Below are 17,980 nucleotides of genomic sequence, written 5' to 3' on the forward strand. Positions count from 1 at the left end.
TTCTCACAGCAGAACATGAAGCTGCCCGTCTTCAGTGGGCTAAAAATAAAAAAAATAAACTGAGTTGTGGCCGGACGGATACCGATTTTACCTGTTTTAAAAAGATTTAAGACGAATGTGACCACGGCACGCTGAGACGTTTAGGCCATAATCTGTGTGGACTGCGAACCTCTGTCCGAAGGTGGTTCTGTGATGTTTCGGGGAATATTTTTCGTACCTTCACCCACTCATACAAGTTTCCTTGAACACCAACAAGAATTTTTTGCTGCGTTCCACAGCTTCTCAGGAAGAAACTAGAATCTTTTTCAATTTTCAACGAACAATCCGAACTGTAAAAGAAAAAAAGGAAGTGTTGAAAATTTTCGTGACAGTTGCCACCGAAAGATAATACCAGCGATGAGGACCAACTGATTAAGTACAATCTTCGTCATTTACAGCTTAGCGGTGTGTTATGCAAACGATTCCTAATGAATCTTTGCCGTTTTATTTTGTACGCTTCATTTACATGTAACAAAACTCAGAGAAGGTACTAGATTAGATGGCATCAATGCCGAGTAAATAAAATATGGAGGAATCATTTTAGAATTTTGCTTCCTCCATTTTTTTAGATATGTAGTGAAAGAACTGCTCCGACCTAAAGAACTTAAAACAGTTAAACTTATTCTGTATTTAAAACATGCAGCAGGAAAGACACAGGAAATTATAGAGGAATAGTTTAGTAAATGCTGGCTATAAAATTTACGGAAAAATTCTTAATCAAAGATTACAAACTGTCGCTGATGCAGCAATCTCGGAAGAACAATCAGGTTTCAGAAAGGGACGTTCATGAAATGATTATATGTTTATAAGGAGAAAAAATACTGAAAAAGTCGGGAATTTGACTTCGAAACGTATTAAGAATTTATTGTTTATGAGAAAGCCTTCTTTCCGCGCTTCATACGAGATTGGAGTAATAGAGAATTGTGAAGGTTCTTCGATGAGCCCTGTGCCAGGCAGTTAAATGTGATTTGCAGAGTGTCCATGTGTATGTAGATGATGAGGTAAAACGACCACTTTTGTGGAAAATGTTGGAAATAAAGTGTGTTCCTAAACACATTATTAATCTACATTACGTTATAATGTATCAAAGTGCAATAATAGTTACAATTTCAGGTTCAAAAATCACAGTTGAAATTTTGATCAATCAAGGTGTTCGACAAGGGTGTACTCTATCGCCTACTTTATTTAATTCTTATATTGACGACCTAGTTACGATGTGGAAAGATGAAATAGAAATTAAAGTAGGATGTAGTTTACCATTAAATACTCTGTTATATGTTCATGACTAGATAATTCCACAGGAAACAGAAATAACTTACAAAGAGCAGTAAGAGCATGAGGAAGTTTAAAAGTGCACAGAGGATGTTCCACTGAACACTTTGAGGCAGCTAACCTGGGGTCGGAGAAGCAAGCTTAAGGAGATAATAGGAATAAAATCACTTTACTGTGCACTTTTTTTATCTAAATTAGTTACAGCTAACTGCTAACACCATCATTGACACAATGAACGTGTCATTTGTACTATATCTTACATAATGTACTGAATCTGACGTCCGTCAACAATGCAAGCATGAAATCGGCGAACAAGATTCTGAATCAGGGTGATAAATATCCCTGGCGTGTTTCGAATCACATCACACAGAGTTACAATTCTGGAATCTAATTCCAACTCCGTGTCCACTGGGGTCCCTTACAAAAGTGGCTTTAGATATCCCCATAGGAAGTAATCGGAGTATTCAGGCCAGATGGCCCCACAGGTCATGGAATACGACATCCCCTTCCAGTCTGGCGACCAGTAAACACAGCACTGAGATGGCTGAGGACATCCACACTGAAGTGAGGCGGTGCACCGTCATGTTGTATCCTTATTCTCTCACGAAGAGCCAAAGGTACGGTGTCCAATAACTGAGGTAGAACTCTTTGGGCGGCAGGTGGGCGTTCATACGGGCAGGTAGAAGATAGGGCCCATTGAGATTGTCGCCTACAGTACCGGCCCAGATATTTACGGCACAACGTACTTGACGGTTTTACTCTGCTACAGCTTGAATGCTTTCCTCATCCCACACTTGGGTATTCCTGCTGTTCGAAATACCATCACGACCAAATGAGGGTTGGTCAGTAAACAACACGATTTGGAGAAAATATGGTCGATCAAACCATTGTTGGAACAACACTGACGCCATACATCGCTTCGTGCAAAGTCAGTCACAAGCATTGCGTGGAGTCGTTTTGGGTTATGTGGGTGTAAGTGTTGTTCGTGGAGTACCCGCCACACGCTAGTATGTGCAGCACCCATTTCACGTGCAATACGACGAGTACTTGTAGTGGGGTCCGCTGCAACGCCTGAAAGCACCTCCTCTTCAAAACCGGGTGTGCGAGTGGTCCTCATGTTACCAGGTCTCTCGTTCCTTCTTTCCAGTGAGCCGGTCTTCCACATTTGTCGATCGACAGAAATAAACACTCGTCGTGACGAGTGATGTCTATCAGGAAATCGTTCCCTGTTCAGCCTTTCGGCAGTGAGAGTATTGCAACGTGCTTCTGCATACACAGGATGCATGCAGTGAGTTCTGGAAAACTGTAACGGCACTGATCCATCGTACTGTACTGTATGTTTCTGAATAGCACTGAGTAATGAATGGATCTGTCGCTGATTCGTTGCACCGTTCTGTCGTGGGACAATGTAAATACTCGTACAATACAACAGAGTCACCTTGTGGATAGGTCAAGTAAACAAAACCTGCTTTATGATTTCCTAGTGATCAGCCTCATCCTCCATGTTTCCTTGCAGGAAATAATGAATGTACACGTAAATAAACAGCCGAGTACGTGTAAAAAATGGTTCAAATGGCTCTGAGCACTATGGGACCTAATATCTATGGTCATCAGTCCCCTAGAACTTAGAACTACTTAAACCTAACTAACCTAAGAACATCACACAACACCCAGCTATCACGAGGCAGAGAAAATCCCTGACCCCGCCGGGAATCGAACCCGGGAACCCGGGCGTGGGAAGCGAGAGTACGTGTACATCTGTAATCAAGTTAGTTGTAAATAAGCTGGAAAACAGTAATGCTAGACGAAACGATAGACAAGTTTACTTCCATACCTCATTCACTGGCTCCTTTGATCGAGGTTTCCCAACCAAAAATTGTTCAATGGAGCATTCTCTATGTCTTATTACATTTTTGTACGCTCTTATGGAAAAGCCCTGTATAGAGTGAGCCATAACGCGATACATTACAACTGAACTTTATCTCGAAATAAGACAAAGATGATGGCTTTCAAAGGAAAGAATAAAAATCAGTGAGAAAATTTTAGAACAACTATTCAACTTCATGAAATACTATAAAGTTAAGGCTTACCTGCTCTTGTATATGGTCTCGAATCATGGAAAGTAACAAAAAAAAAATGGCTCATACATGCAGCAAATTCGAAGTTTATGAGATACGTAAGGACTGTAACAAGATAGATAAATAAGGGATGAAACAGTAATATAAGATTTAAAAATCTATTCAGTTAATGATGAGATACGAGATTATAGAATTAAATTGAATGATGATGTTGATAGAATAACAGAATACAGATTGCTGAAAAGGATAATGAATTATCAGCTTATTGGAAAAGAGGACTAAGTATATCTTGTAAGAGATGGATGGACGATGGATGGATGACAGAGACCGGAGCAGGTGGGTACAACACCTAATTTTTAGATGGAGAAGATGACGATGACTTTGTACATTTCCCGAATAGTTGTCTGTAATTGACACTCCATACATGTACCGCTGCATCAGTTATTTATAAATATTATATATTTTTGTCTGGTTTTACTACGCATATATGTAACACTTGTTAACAACGCTCTGTATTGCTTGTACGTTTATTACAGTTTACAAACATCCTTTTCTCCTGAAATTTTCCTGTATGGTTCAAATGATTCAAATGGCTCTGAGCACTATGAGACTTAGATTCTGAGGTCATCAGTTTCCTAAAACTTAGAACTACTTAAATGTAACTAACGTAAGGACATCACACACATCCATGCCCGAGGCAGGATTAGAACCTGCGACCGTAGCGGTCGTGCGGTTCCAGACTGTAGCGCCTAGAACCGCTCGGCCACTCCGGCCGGCAAATTTTCCTGTATCCATGAGACGTGTACAACAATTGCAGGATAGTGATATTTGACCGAAACCGGTCATACAGTAAAAAATAAATTAAATGGCAGTTAAGGTGTTACATGATGTCACTTCTGCGGTTAAACAGGATGTTTATTTCAACATTATCGGTGACCATACGTTCCGCTTCCTTCTGCACCTTCACAGTGAGTGTCGTTTGGACACTCCCGTCTTCACTGACCTGCACTCCCACTTTCGTAGTCTGACGAACACTCAGCCTCATTATCGCATCTCGACAGTTCTTAGTCCCATAGAAAACGTCGGGGACTGTTTGGAACAGCGACTGGAACGTAGCACTCAACAAGCCCACAGTTGACAGCAACGCAGGACCTAAACATCAAGGAGTGCACTTAGTTCAGTCATCGTCATCTTCGTTTCCCTTCTATCCAACATCTGGTCGAGTTGGGGTATCAATAGTACTTCGCCACTTTGCTCGGTCTGTCCATATTTCTTCTTTTACAATTTGGTTCCTTAGCAGGTGTCTCCTCCTTAGTTCAGTACGCCAGCCATATCTGAAGAAAAGTATGGACGCATTCCTTGTCGAACTGAGGACCCAAGCTACAGCCGGCGAAGAGTTCTTAGAATGAGGCTGTAATGGCTAAGTTGACACGATCTCCTGAGGTCGACTCCTGGTGGTCAATGTTTTGTCTCCTATTGTGACCGTGACTCTGCACACCTTATATACTTTGTAACAGAGACGGGAAAGAGTGGCGTCTGTTGACTGACTCCCGTGTGGAAACTCCCCCCGGTCACTTAACGCCTCCCCTTGTCGCACCCACGTCCTTGCTCCGCACTCCAGAACAGAAACACGTGTCGGAGGTGCGGCGGCGCGCGCTAAGTGTCTTACGCGGAGGCGTGTTTGCGGTTGCAGATGAGGCCGTGGGGGCGGGCGAGCGGCGGCCGCCTCCGCCTCCAGTAGCCGCGGCAGGATGCGGCTGCTGCTGCTGCCGCCGCTGCTGCTGCTGCTGCTGCCGGGACCCGCGCAGCGCGCCTCCGCCATCGACAGGTGTAAGTACGCACTCGTCTCTCTACACTTTGTAGCGAATGCTGAAAACAATCACAGGTCCACCACAGGCTGTCAGGTTCTTTTATATATATAATGCGCATTCAGTTGCTAAAATAGAAACTTTTTTTCCCCCGACAGTAGGTTGCTTTCATTCAGGGTTCCAATATACCATATCATTCCTTACTCTTTTGGCTACAGAACCCTATTTTTCAACACAATGTCCGTTCAATGCGACGGCCTTATGCCACCTTCCAGGGAGGGCCTGCAGGCCTGCATGGTACCATTCTACAGGTCGACGTCGGAACCAACGTCTTACAGTATCGCTGGATTCCACATCATCCACGTACTGCTTCCCACGGAGTGCATGCTTCATTCGGCTAAACACATCGTCCTTCGTTTCTCTTGATGGTCTTCTGTTAGGCGGACCCAGCGGACACAAATCTTCGATTACACCAGTCGGTGGTCGAGTGTGTCAGCACTCCAACAGAGACGTCAAACTGTGTAGCGAAGTGTTTGATTGTGGTTCGTCGATCACCTCGAATGAGGGTGTCAGTACGTTCAAACATTGCAGGAGTCAGAGCTGTGTGCGGGAGACCGGAGAGGTTTGGGCACCCTTCTCGCTATGATGTTAGACACCTCGCCCAACTACTTATCGTGCTTTTGTTCACTGCCAGAACTCCACAGGCGTTCTGCAAGGGGCTACAAATATCCGCAGTTTATTGCTGTTTCCTCAAAAGATACTCAACAACAGCTCTCTGAGCGGACCTCCGTTACAGAAGCCATTTTGAAGGCTGTGTATAACGTTGTCACCTAACACAGCTTCATGAAACTGTAGGGACTCAAGGGGGTTTTCATTCGAAATTGTTCGAGAAAAAAGTGTGTTGCTCTGATTATTGAACGCCACTTGTGTGTTTCTAAACTTTAATGGCCAATTCAGATCTGTGCTCACTCCAAAATGCAGTTGCATGTGTTGTCACTTTACAGAACTACTCTAAATGGTCAGTCTTTGGAGCACCTTAACCGTCTTCCATTGCGACACAGAAGTCTGAAAATTTGCTCAAAGGTGTCTGCAATCATTCTCTGTAATGGTACAAAAGCGTAGCACTCTGTGACGTCACCCCCGCGCTCGGAGACGATTGAAACCTGTCGGACCATCAAAATAAAGGCAAGTGGTGAGAAGTTAATGTGATGTGTGAGGTGGTTTTATGCTGTCACAACGACACCACATTTCACCAAAAGTCTACGCATAGCCACCATGGACGTGTGACACGATGGAAAGGTCATCACAACCTTCTTAGCCACCTTGAAGCCCTTTTTCCGACGGTCTTGCGATGGAGGTCACAACCGCGAGGTGCAGCGTCGACATTACGCTGTGTTCTTATGAGTGACCAAGGAAAGCGTTTCAGACACACAGCTGCTCAGTGTAGAGACGTAAAGGCCTCACAGGGTGGCATAAAAGGCGTCAGTGGAACCATCGTCCCCTTGCGGGGAATCTACATCTACATCTACAATTATAGTCCGCAAGCCACCCAACGGTGTGTGGCGGAGGGCACTTTACGTGCCACTGTCATTACCTCCTGTTCCAGTCGCGTATGGTTCGCGGGAAGAACGAATGCCGGGAAGCCTCCATGGGCGCTCGAATCTATCTAATTTTACATTCGTGACCTCCTCTGGAGGGGGAAGCAATATAATCGATACCTCATCCAGATTCGTCCCCATACTTTATGCGGTCGGAAACGACAGTTCAAAGTGCGACGGGCAATAGGACAACGATCTCGGCAATCTTTGACCCTGCCCCCAGGACGATTCAAAATTTCTTTAAGAACACCGTGTGCCTGCAGTTTCTTTGAACATGATCGTTCCCCTCTTTGACTGTAGCACGACCGCAGTTTTTGCTGAGGTGTATTGAGTGGAAGCACTAGGGACCGTTCAAAACCAATCGACAAAATTTGAACGTGATCCGAAACAACAAAGGGTTATGATTATTCATTCCTCCTGTTCCGTTCTCTACAATAGCGTACATTGATATACAGGTATACGTGACCAAAACGGCAAAGGGTCCCGCACCCCTGTCACACCCCCGCAACACCCTCGATGCCCTCCCCGCATCGTAGTTGAGAAGTTTAAAAATGTACCTATACAGAGAGAGACATTCACTGATTTCGAGACGCTAACGTGACAGACAACCATTTAGAGCTGTGTTGTTCTAAGGGTGGCTTGCTCGCACTCATAAACGTTGCAGCGTCGTCACAGGACCAAACACGTATAGGCAAATTTTTTGAATGATGCTGCCGCCATTTGACTGTAATAATTTTTATTTTATTGTTATACAATCCAGATATCGGCTGTAGGTCGTTTTCAAGTACAAAAAGTCATCTATATGTGTCTGAAAATGGTCCAAGGCCGAAGTTAGGATGCATAACAACAAAATAAAAATTATGACAGTCAAATGGCGGCAGCATAATTCGATAAATTTACCGTGACTCCAGCCAGAGTAAAAATTTTCAAGTTTAGGTAAAGTACGGCAGAAATTACGACAACACAGATCAACAACCATTAACAGTAATTTACTGAGAGAGGTTATACATTAAGTAACAAGCGTGAAGTGGATGTGTGACAGAGTTACTAGCACTGATGCGTCTGTGAAAACGTGTCAAATCCTGAACCCAGTGAATTATGATTAACATAATCAGCAGATTGTCAAGTTGGGCACTTCTGGACGGTGACTGCGGAGAAATCCGTATGGCGCCTTGAGGCACCATGTGGATGCTGTCGGACTACTCGTAACTGTTGGTACACTCTGAGCGTAGCCATGCGTCCATTTAGATCAGCGTCTGGTTGATGGAAGTTCACTTTGGAACTAATGTTTTAGCGTTACATAAGTCGGAAGTATAACCTAGTACATGTTGTGTTTGTTGTGGATTGGCAAGACAGCCAACCCACTATGATAGGAAGCCGAAAGGCACGCGTTTTAGCTCACGCAGGCTGGCGTGAGGTCTGGAACAGGTCAAGGAAATGAGATTAACAAAAAACGTACGTAGCTGCTGGAATACTTAACTTTAATCCATAACTGTTGAACATCGCTTTTGACGGTACATGTTTTACAGCATCAATAGTAACTGGTAATGGCGCCTTGCTAGGTCGTAGAAAATGTCGTAGCTGAAGGCTATGCTAACTATCGTCTCGGCAAATGAGAACGTATTTTGTCAGTGAACCATCGCTAGCAAAGTCGGCTGTACAACTGGGGCGAGTGCTAGGAAGTCTCTCTAGACCTGCCGTGTGGCGGCGCTCGGTCTGCAATCACTGATAGTGGCGACACGCGGGTCGGACGTATACTAACGGACCGCGGCCGATTTAAAGGCTACCACCTAGCAAGTGTGGTGTCTGGCGGTGACACCACAGTGATAGCTTTGTATGATGTCTGATCCTGTGTGCTCTCACCAACGAAGCTATCTGGAAAGTGACCTATAAAGACTCGAAGAGAGTCGCTAATCATACGAACCGCATTATGAAAAAATCGCGGCACAGTGAAGCTATTTTGGACAATTCGTTAGAGTTAATTGTCACGTCATTAAACCAAAGACACTGGTGGTGTTTCTTCAAGCGTCTGTGCTAGCGAGAGGAATAATGTCAAACTTTCTTCCATTGTCACAACAAAAGTGATATACAGACGAAACCAGTTGAATGTTTGCACTCACTCCGTCTACAGGCCACAAGCGGCCCATCGGGACCATTCGACCGTCGTGTCATCCTCAGCTGAGGATGCGGATAGGAGGGGCGTGTGGTCAGCACACCGCTCTCCCGGTCGGTATGATGGTTTTCTGTGACCGGAGCCGCTATCATTCGGTCGAGTAGCTCCTCAATTGGCATCACGAGGCTGAGTGCACTCCGAAAAATGGCAACAGCGCATGGCGGCACGGACGGTGACCCAACCAAGTACCGGCCAAGCCCGACAGCGCTTAACTTCGGTGATCTGACGGGAATCGGTGTATCCACTGCGGCAAGGCCGTTGGCAGTTGAATGTTTGGCTGTGGACTTTAAATAACTGCATAGCAAAATTATATTTTGTAAGTTTCGACTGTCAAGAAGAAGGCACTGTTAGCAACAAGGTACGAATGAAGATCATCTCAGGAACTCTACTGTTGAAACAGAAATCTCTACAAGGCACTGTTAGCAACAAGGTACGAATGAAGATCATCTCAGGAACTCTACTAATGAAACAGAAATCTCTACAAGGCACTGTTAGCAACAAGGTACGAATGAAGATCATCTCAGGAACTCTACTGTTGAAACAGAAATCTCTACATTTACAATATATTCCGATGAGCCAAAACATTATCACAGCCTGCTTAATAGCTTGTTTATCCGTCTTTGGAACGAAAGACATCACTAATTCTGCGTATCAGGGATACGACAGTTTGTTGGTAGGTTTTTGGAGGGAGGTATGTGGCGTTAGATGTCTAAGCACAGGTCATGTAATTCGCGTAAGTAATGGGCCGGTGATTTTGCGTACGTGGTGATGGCGCCCGATAGTGACCCAGATGGGTTCTATAGGATTTACATCAGGCGAAATTGGTCGCCGAGGCATCAGCGTTAGTTCACTACAAATCTCCTCAAACTGCTGTAGCACGGTTCTGGCTCCACATCGCCGTCGGGAAAGACATCGAGTATGAAGGGGTGCAGGTGGTTCGTAGCTGTCAGCTTGTCTTCGATTACTACCACAGGTCCCATGCAAGCGCATTAGAATATCTCCCATAGCATAATACTGTTCCTACCATCCTTCGTTGGGGGCGCGCTGCACGTTCCGAGCTTCCGTCCAACTCAAAGACGGCGTCTGTGGAGACGACAAGCGACCTAGTGTAGCAAAAATGTAATTCACCCGAAGGGCTGAACGTTTACACTGATAGACGGTCGAATCCCGATGGGGCTGTGCCCACTGCAATCGTAACTGATGATGTCGTTGAGTCAACATGTGTAAACGTAGGTGTAGTCTGCTCCGGATCTCCACGTTCAGCAATGTACGAGGTACGGCGTGCTCCAAAACACTTTTTCATGCATCAAGACGGCGCTCTTTCGGCAGAGATGCCACAGATCACCATCAATATTATTTCACAGAGGAGACAAGCCTCCGAACCCAACGTTCTGTGAAGTGTTGGGACATTCAACCATTTAGCGGCTAGTGGTAGTTTCTGTCCTTCTACAACTTTCTTTAGATACTCACGACAGTATCACATAAAAATTCGACCAACTCGCCGTTTTCTACGTGATAACAATCAGCCCCTTGTCAAAGCCGGTTATCTCTGTGGTTTCCGCATTTCCAGCCCGTATCTTTGCTTGGGTGATCTCCCGTCCATGTCTGCTCCGCTTACATAATTTTGTTACCGCGTTGGGTGCCCGCAACGCTACCAGGCGGCGTCAGACGTCGCGGTGATCAGTGGTCAACAAGTTTCGTCTTATCAGTGTGATTGCTGCATTACGGACGCAGTGTATTTTGTATAGTTCTTAGTGTGGTACAAACCTGTTATTTAACCCGATTAAAACCCATAAACTGTTTGCTGTATAGGCTGTGGCTGGGATTTAGTATTGTTAGGTCTGTTACTATTGTGGTTAGCTGGTGATTGTTGGCTACAATGTGGTCATCAAATGAGCTATGGGAGCTGTTGCTTTTTGGGGCTCTGAAATGTTCTGACTATCTTCTTTTGAAGTTTCTGCATGTTTGTCCCATGTACACTGACTGGTAGGTGTTGCATATGACAAGCTACCTGTAGTAATTAACACACAAGTGATCTAGAAAATTCAAGCACACCAAATGTAAAGAATACATAAAAACGAAAACCCACTGATGATGGCACAGTGGTGCCGAAACATGTTTGGGTACTCAGAAAAAATTTGTTTTACGTAACTGGCGCACCTCACATCCAACAATTTTAACTGCAAACACGGCCAATACAAGGAGCTGCAAATCAAAATGATGGATAAAACCCAAAATGGAATAACAAGTTAGCTATAATCGAAACGATCTGTTCTTGTAATGAAACGAATCGGTTGACATCATAGCTAGTAACGTGCGAGCATTATACATCAAAATTAACTCGAATTAATTCGTGTCAGAGATCTCTGACAGAGCTATATTTGGAAGCAGATGAAAATTTAATGTGGTTTAAAGATTTCCGCTTCACAATGTGTTTAGCTAAATTCAATAATAAAAGTGTTTCCCGACATATGTAAATTTCTGTAACGTCATCAACAAAGGAGTTTACGTGGATCTTAGATGAAGGCAAAATCTTCAACACTCCGAAGGTTTGTTTTAAAACCGTTGTCCTCTAATACGAATGGTACCTTTGGACGAGGTTCCGCCATTTACGTGGAGAACTATAGTTTAACGTGGACTCCGAAACACGGCGAAGTCGGAATTTTTCACATCAGTAGACGCTAACAGAATTAAAAGAAAACCTTCAGATCTTCCACAAAAAACTTACGCCAGTCCCATCTCCTTATATGGGGAAGTCCACGAATTTGTGCCAGCTGGGTTAAATATAGGATTACGCGTGTTTTCCCTGCGGGTGGTGTAAGTTCCCCACTTTGTGTTTCTGTATGAAATTTAACCCAAATTTACTTGTCACTCTATAAAAAGGCTACGTGCTACCACAACTATGCATCCACAAACTGTTACCCAACTCTAACACGTATGCTAACCTTTGACTAAACAGAACCTAATTCGAATTAAACTGAAACTGGTCTGAAACAGCTTGTCTTTATATTACAGGCTCAACTGAAGTAGAACCGTAATCTAGCCCTAACCATAATTTCCACCTTCTTCGCGTCTCGTCAACATTGTTCCAGATTTCTCTAAAGCACAACAGCAAATAGCAAGCAGGAGATGGGTAAGCAAGGTTTCTGTTTCTAAATAAAATTTCCAAGAAATAATCAAAACGTTGTATACCATATGGTGCAATGTGGTAATGCGTAATGATAAACCTTCTTCAAATGGTGGGATAGGAAGAGTAACTAATCCAGGGACATGACATTCTAATACAACGATTTTAGAACGAAGTGTTTATTCAAAAAGACAGGGTAACACTTGGCTTGGCCTTCTCACGTAACATTGGTCTGAATAATATGGTGCTTAACGAAGTGAACAATGATTTAACAAGTGTAAAATGTTAATAGAGAATTTCTATAAAAATTAAACAGACTAATCAGTTGAAACGTTAATGCATGACTCAGTGAAGTGGACTGATCTTTCTTTTAGCTCTGAGCAAGTGAACAAAGTTAAATGGGCGATAATAATCATTCCTAATAACTAGCAGTGCAGTGTTACAGTCCTTCGTCAAACTTCGACTGTTCAAAAAAATAACATTATTCAATATTTATATTCTTCGCGCCTTAAGATACGTATGTCACATTCATCCCTTCTGTCGTTTACAGTTTATCTTTCTTCATTTCACAGGTACAACCATAAGTCAGCAAAGCACTACTGAATACGTTGACACCTACCACACTTCATTTCATAACTCGCTTTCTCGCTGACGTGCACATCGATAACTTAAAAAAAATAAAAATGAAATGCCCTCTTTACGGTGGCCCCCCCACTTTCCCAGCCAAAGTGTCACTCCTGAAAATTCTGAACAAACTATAGTTGTGCATAAATTCCACACTACATTACCCGTGAGCACATATTTGTTCAACAAAGTAACACACGGAAGAGCTGCCGTAATACACTGCTTTTGAGATTTTACTTATTATAACCTAAACAGTAAGTTGGAAAATTAAAAAATATCTTCCCCGAGAGGACGATGACGTTACTGGTGTCTGTTTTAAGGAACTGATAGCCTGAGAAAAATAAACACACTACATTAAAATTTCTAAATACCAGCAAGCGGTACAAATTAGGGATCTGGTTTCCTAGTGGGTTCATAAATTCTTCCATACTTATGAACTATGTCACCGAGCGTAAAGATGTATACTAGTCTCAGTTTAAGAAAATAGTCCATATTTCGTTCTTCCATCATTATATGCAGGAATTGCAATGTAATGTGTTTCCTCGTTTCTCCATCGCTGCACACAATGTATCAGTCCACATTTTGCGTTTCATGAATCTGATCATTTCTTTAATTCCATCTTTCTCGCACTGGTTGATGTTCAATTCCTCCGTTTTACGAACGAATTTCTGTGGTGGCTTCCCTGCCGAGTCTGCAACACACTTCCTTCTCATAGGTGGAGCTATTGTTGTAGACTTCTTCTTTGCTTCGGTTGTCTATTTTTCCTTTTTGTTTGCATGTGCTGCATGTTAGTTAAGACTCTCCTTGGTTAGACTTTAAAGTTTTACTTCGAGCTTTCATCATTTCCCCCGGATTCGCCGATATATAAAGAATGGGCACTTTCAGCCCACTTTTTGCCGACGGTGGTTTCCTCTGCACTGAAATAGTTTAGTTCTGCAGTGTTTAATGCAAGTTATGGCCGACTTACCTTTTCAAATGTAAGAATATGTTGTTCCAATTAGTTCTGAACTTCATTAGCAAACACCGAACTGCAACAAAAAATTTTAAATCCCTGTTTGCATATTTGTTTTTGTTTGCAGCATGCTTCTCTATTCTAGGTGTGGTGTGCGTACTGTAAGACCTTCAGTATACACACCATCAGATTATTTGACTTGTCGCTCTAAGGAAGTAGGCGAGTGTCAGCAATATGTCTCGTGGTCTTATCGTGGCGCATTTATCTTCTGCCATTGGGTCAGACGATAGAAATGCCACTTGCACGCTTAGAGTAGCAGATTGACAGTGACCAACTTTAAAAGGAACTTAATTAATTTTCACACACATTTATTAAAATAAGAACAAGCATAAACATTACTTAACTTGGTTCTGGATGCAATTTACAATTGACAATCTGAAGTTCCTTTGGTATTGGTATGTTAATCTTATTCTCACATATATCTCTGATACTTGATAAAGTGTCTATACATTTATCTTCACGGCTATGTACAGGAATATGGTACTCTTATTAGGCGCAGACTGAAACTTGACTATAGACTGGTACAGACAAATGTAGAACTCGTACAGACTGTTGCAGACAAATGCAGACTGACTAATCGGAGGTCTGTACACTCGTTATAATACCTCGCACGTTCATGTATCACTGCGTGAGTGTGATCCACGAGGAGAAAAGGTTCTACGTTAGCAGCAATCTCATTGTCTGCGTTTCGTATTAATACGCGGATCGGCGAAAGCAGAATTTGGTCCGTCTCTGTGGCAGCGCCATCTCGTAGTGCGGAGACGGACGAGCTCTGCGCCTGCGCTGTTGTGCTTAGCGGGGCGCGCTCTAGTGGGGAAGTTGTGTACGCGCTGACTGCGCGTAACTATGTAGACAACAGTAGGCTTAGGCATATTCATTTAATCATTATTCTCATTTAGATGTAGTGTTACAGTCTAATATAATTCATCTGTGCCTCCCTTTCCATGAGAGCTCTTGTTTCCACACTCTAATTTAAAATAGTTATTTAAATTTATAACTTACGATAAAGATCGAATAACAAATTTCACCGCATCACTTTTAAACGTTACTAAACACTATTAATGCTAAGCGATTTTTCTAAAGCTTGCCTTACATGCAAGTTTGTTAAATTATACCTGTATAATATTAGAAACTAACAGTGGTACATTACATGCAAAGTCATCATTTTCTCTTTTTTTATTTTCTTACAAACGGACCACAAACAATACCATACCATGACTGAAAAGTGGGGTTTTTCATCTGTATTCACAGATAAATAAATCAATACCTTGCCATTTATCTTACAACAGTAACTCCTTTGTTCACATACAAAAAAGACTGGCTAAAAACTATGGCAATATAAAAGCTGCCACCAGACAATCAGGTCCTAAACAGACAGAACACATAAATGAATAAGATCTCCAGGAAGTGCATAGTTCACTTTCGCCTCACTGAATGTCAGACTGTACAAGCGATTCCTAAATATAGGGAACTTTCCGTTATATGGGGTATTCAGAAATTCCTGTTATAAACTTCTTGGACTTGGAGAGGTAAGTGGATACATAGTATTTTGAGTAGGAACCAATATCCGCAAACGCATCGTTTCCGTGATACAGCCGTTTCAAAACATGTTTGCTAGGTAGTTATGCAAATGGGTTGTCATAGTGGAGGGTGGTTTCGTCGGATCGACTGATGTCATTTGACGTTCATACTACCGCTCCGAGTTCGTTCGAGCCACTTTCACGTCTCTGTGAGTGTTAGAGCAGCATTGATGAGTACAATCTTGCAAAATACACCAACAACATTTTTCTGAATAGCGAAGCTCGCGGTAATGGACGAGCAACTCTTCGGCTTTATCAAGATAATTCTCCACAATTTCCGACTCCATTGCATACCCTTTTCGCCATAATTACTCAATTGCTTCGAGAAAGGGATGCTTTCACCGTCAGCAGGCGTGACTGTGGTATTCCAAGGAGAGGCCGCTCACCCGAACTGGAAGAGGCCGTACCGCGTCATGTTGAAGAGAACCCGTCAACGAATACATGAGCAATTGCTTTGGCTGTTAGTGACTGGAATGGTAAAAAATTTATGTATTGGGTCACAACTAATCAATTACTTGTAAAAGTGATCCCGTTACTAATATGTTTTCAAACGGTTGTGGCACAGAAACGTTACGCTTTCGGACATGGGTTCCAGTTCAAAATATTATTTGCTCACTCCCCTCTACAAGTCCTAGAAGTGTGTAATGGGATTTTCCGAACAGAATGTATACACTGTAAGCCACGGTACAGTGCAGTCTTTATTCATATTTGTTTGTCTCATCGTTTCAGCCACTTGTGAACTGTAATATCTTCTTTACTAATTCCATACATACTTCCCTACTTCCTGATCCACTGGGAATTGTGTCTTTCTGTTCTCTTGGGAAGTCAGGATCTCATTTTAAACCATTTATCAGTTGCATATTTTAAACAGTCCACAGAAAGCTGGCCTTCTTTTCTTCACTGCGGATGAGATCTTTCAAACATAATTCCTTTTTGACGTCATTCCTTGTTTGTCTTCAAGTAAAATGTAAACTCATCTGCTGTTACGTTTTCTTTGCGCCCCTACACCTCCCGTAAAAAATTTTCTTTCTTTTGCCTCTCACTACGGCACCTTAGTGTCTGAACTACAGCGTGGTTAGAAGGGGATTTAGATTTTTGAGTATTCTGACATAATTCGAAGGCAATCTCTACTTTTCTTGCTCTTTCTTCGACTGCTGCTGTTCATAGATGTTCATTTTTTATTGCACAAATGCTCTTCTCTTGCTATCTATGCTAAACACTTTCAACACATTTATTAACATTCTTTAAGTTGCCTTTCACAGCTTGGGTGAAAGACATTTTTATGGACACCACAAAAATGGACACATTCTTCAGCTTTAATGTCTGCCAGATGATAAACAAAGTCCAGAATGAGATTTTCACTCTGCAGCTCAGTGTGCGCTGGTATGAAACTTCTTGGCAGATTAAAACTATGTGCTTGATCGAGACTCGAACTCGCGACCTTTGCCTTTCGCGGGCAAGTGCTTTACCAACTGAGCCACCTAAGGACGACTCACGCCCCCTCCTCACAGCTTTAGTTCTTCTGTAAAGTTTGGAAGGTAGGAGACGAGGTATTGGCGGAAGTAAAGCTGTGAGGACTGAGCGTGAGTCGAGCTTGGGTAGCTCAGTTGGTAGAGCACTTGCCCGCGAAATGCAATGGTCCCGATTTCGAGTCTCGGTCCGGCACACCGTTTTAATCTTCCAGGAAGTTTGATAAACAAGTTATCTAACCACTTGCATCGCGATTAGGTGCCTTGGTAGTGTACATAAAATGGAAGTGTGTCCCAATATATGGAGTCATATGCGTTGTTAATATCAACAGATGCCTCTGTCATCTAATTTATTGCAAACATTTTGATATTGATCAAGGTATTCATGGTTGTTGTTGTGGTCTTCAGTCCTGAGACTCGTTTGATGCAGCTCTCCATGCTACTCTATCCTGCGCAAGCTTCTTCATCTCCCAGTACCTACTGCAACCTACATCCTTCTGAATCTGCTTAGTGTATTCATCTCTTGGTCTCCCTCTACGATGTTTACCCTCCACGCTGCCCTCCAATGCTAAATTTGTTATCCCTTGATGCCTCAAAACATGTCCTACCAACCGATCCCTTCTTCTAGTCAAGTTGTGCCACAAACTTGTCTTCTCCCAAATCCTATTCAATACCTCCTCATTAGTTACGTGATCTACCCACCTTATCTTCAGCATTCTTCTGTAGCACCACATTTCGAAAGCTTCTATTCTCTTCTTGTCCAAACTGCTTATCGTCCATGTTTCACTTCCATACATGGCTACACTGCATACAAATACTTTCAGAAATGACTTCCTGACACTTAAATCGATACTCGATGTTAACAAATTTCTCTTCTTCAGAAACGATTTCCTTGCCATTGCCAGTCTACATTTTATATCCTCTCTACTTCGACCATCATCAGTTATTTTACTCCCTATTCATGGTAAAAAGTTAAATTTCGTGTGACGAGGGCCTCCCGTCGGATAGACCGTTCGCCGGGTGCAAGTCTTTCGAGGTGACGCCACTTCAACGACTTGCGCATCGATGGGGATGAAATGATGATGATTAGGACAGCGCAACACCCAGTCCCTGAATGGAGAAAAATCTCCGACCCAGCCGGGAATCGAACCCGGTCCCTTAGGAATCACATTCTGTCGCGCTGACCACTTTTTCCCCCTT

The 17,980-nt window shown here is 42.9% G+C and overlaps 1 protein-coding gene across 1 annotated transcript in view; it reads left to right on the forward strand.

The window, feature by feature from the left end:
• LOC126482232 (discoidin domain-containing receptor 2-like) overlaps window positions 1–17,980 on the forward strand; it is a 342,209-nt gene that overhangs the window by 213,485 nt on the left and 110,744 nt on the right. Inside the window, exon 3 of the mRNA XM_050106211.1 lies at window positions 5,083–5,219. Coding sequence (XP_049962168.1) covers window positions 5,141–5,219 — 79 coding nt within the window. The 5' untranslated portion in view covers window positions 5,083–5,140. The remainder of the gene's footprint in view (window positions 1–5,082; window positions 5,220–17,980) is intronic.

The sequence above is a fragment of the Schistocerca serialis genome, chromosome 5 (assembly GCF_023864345.2).
Source record: "Schistocerca serialis cubense isolate TAMUIC-IGC-003099 chromosome 5, iqSchSeri2.2, whole genome shotgun sequence".
Lineage (NCBI taxonomy): Eukaryota > Metazoa > Arthropoda > Insecta > Orthoptera > Acrididae > Schistocerca > Schistocerca serialis.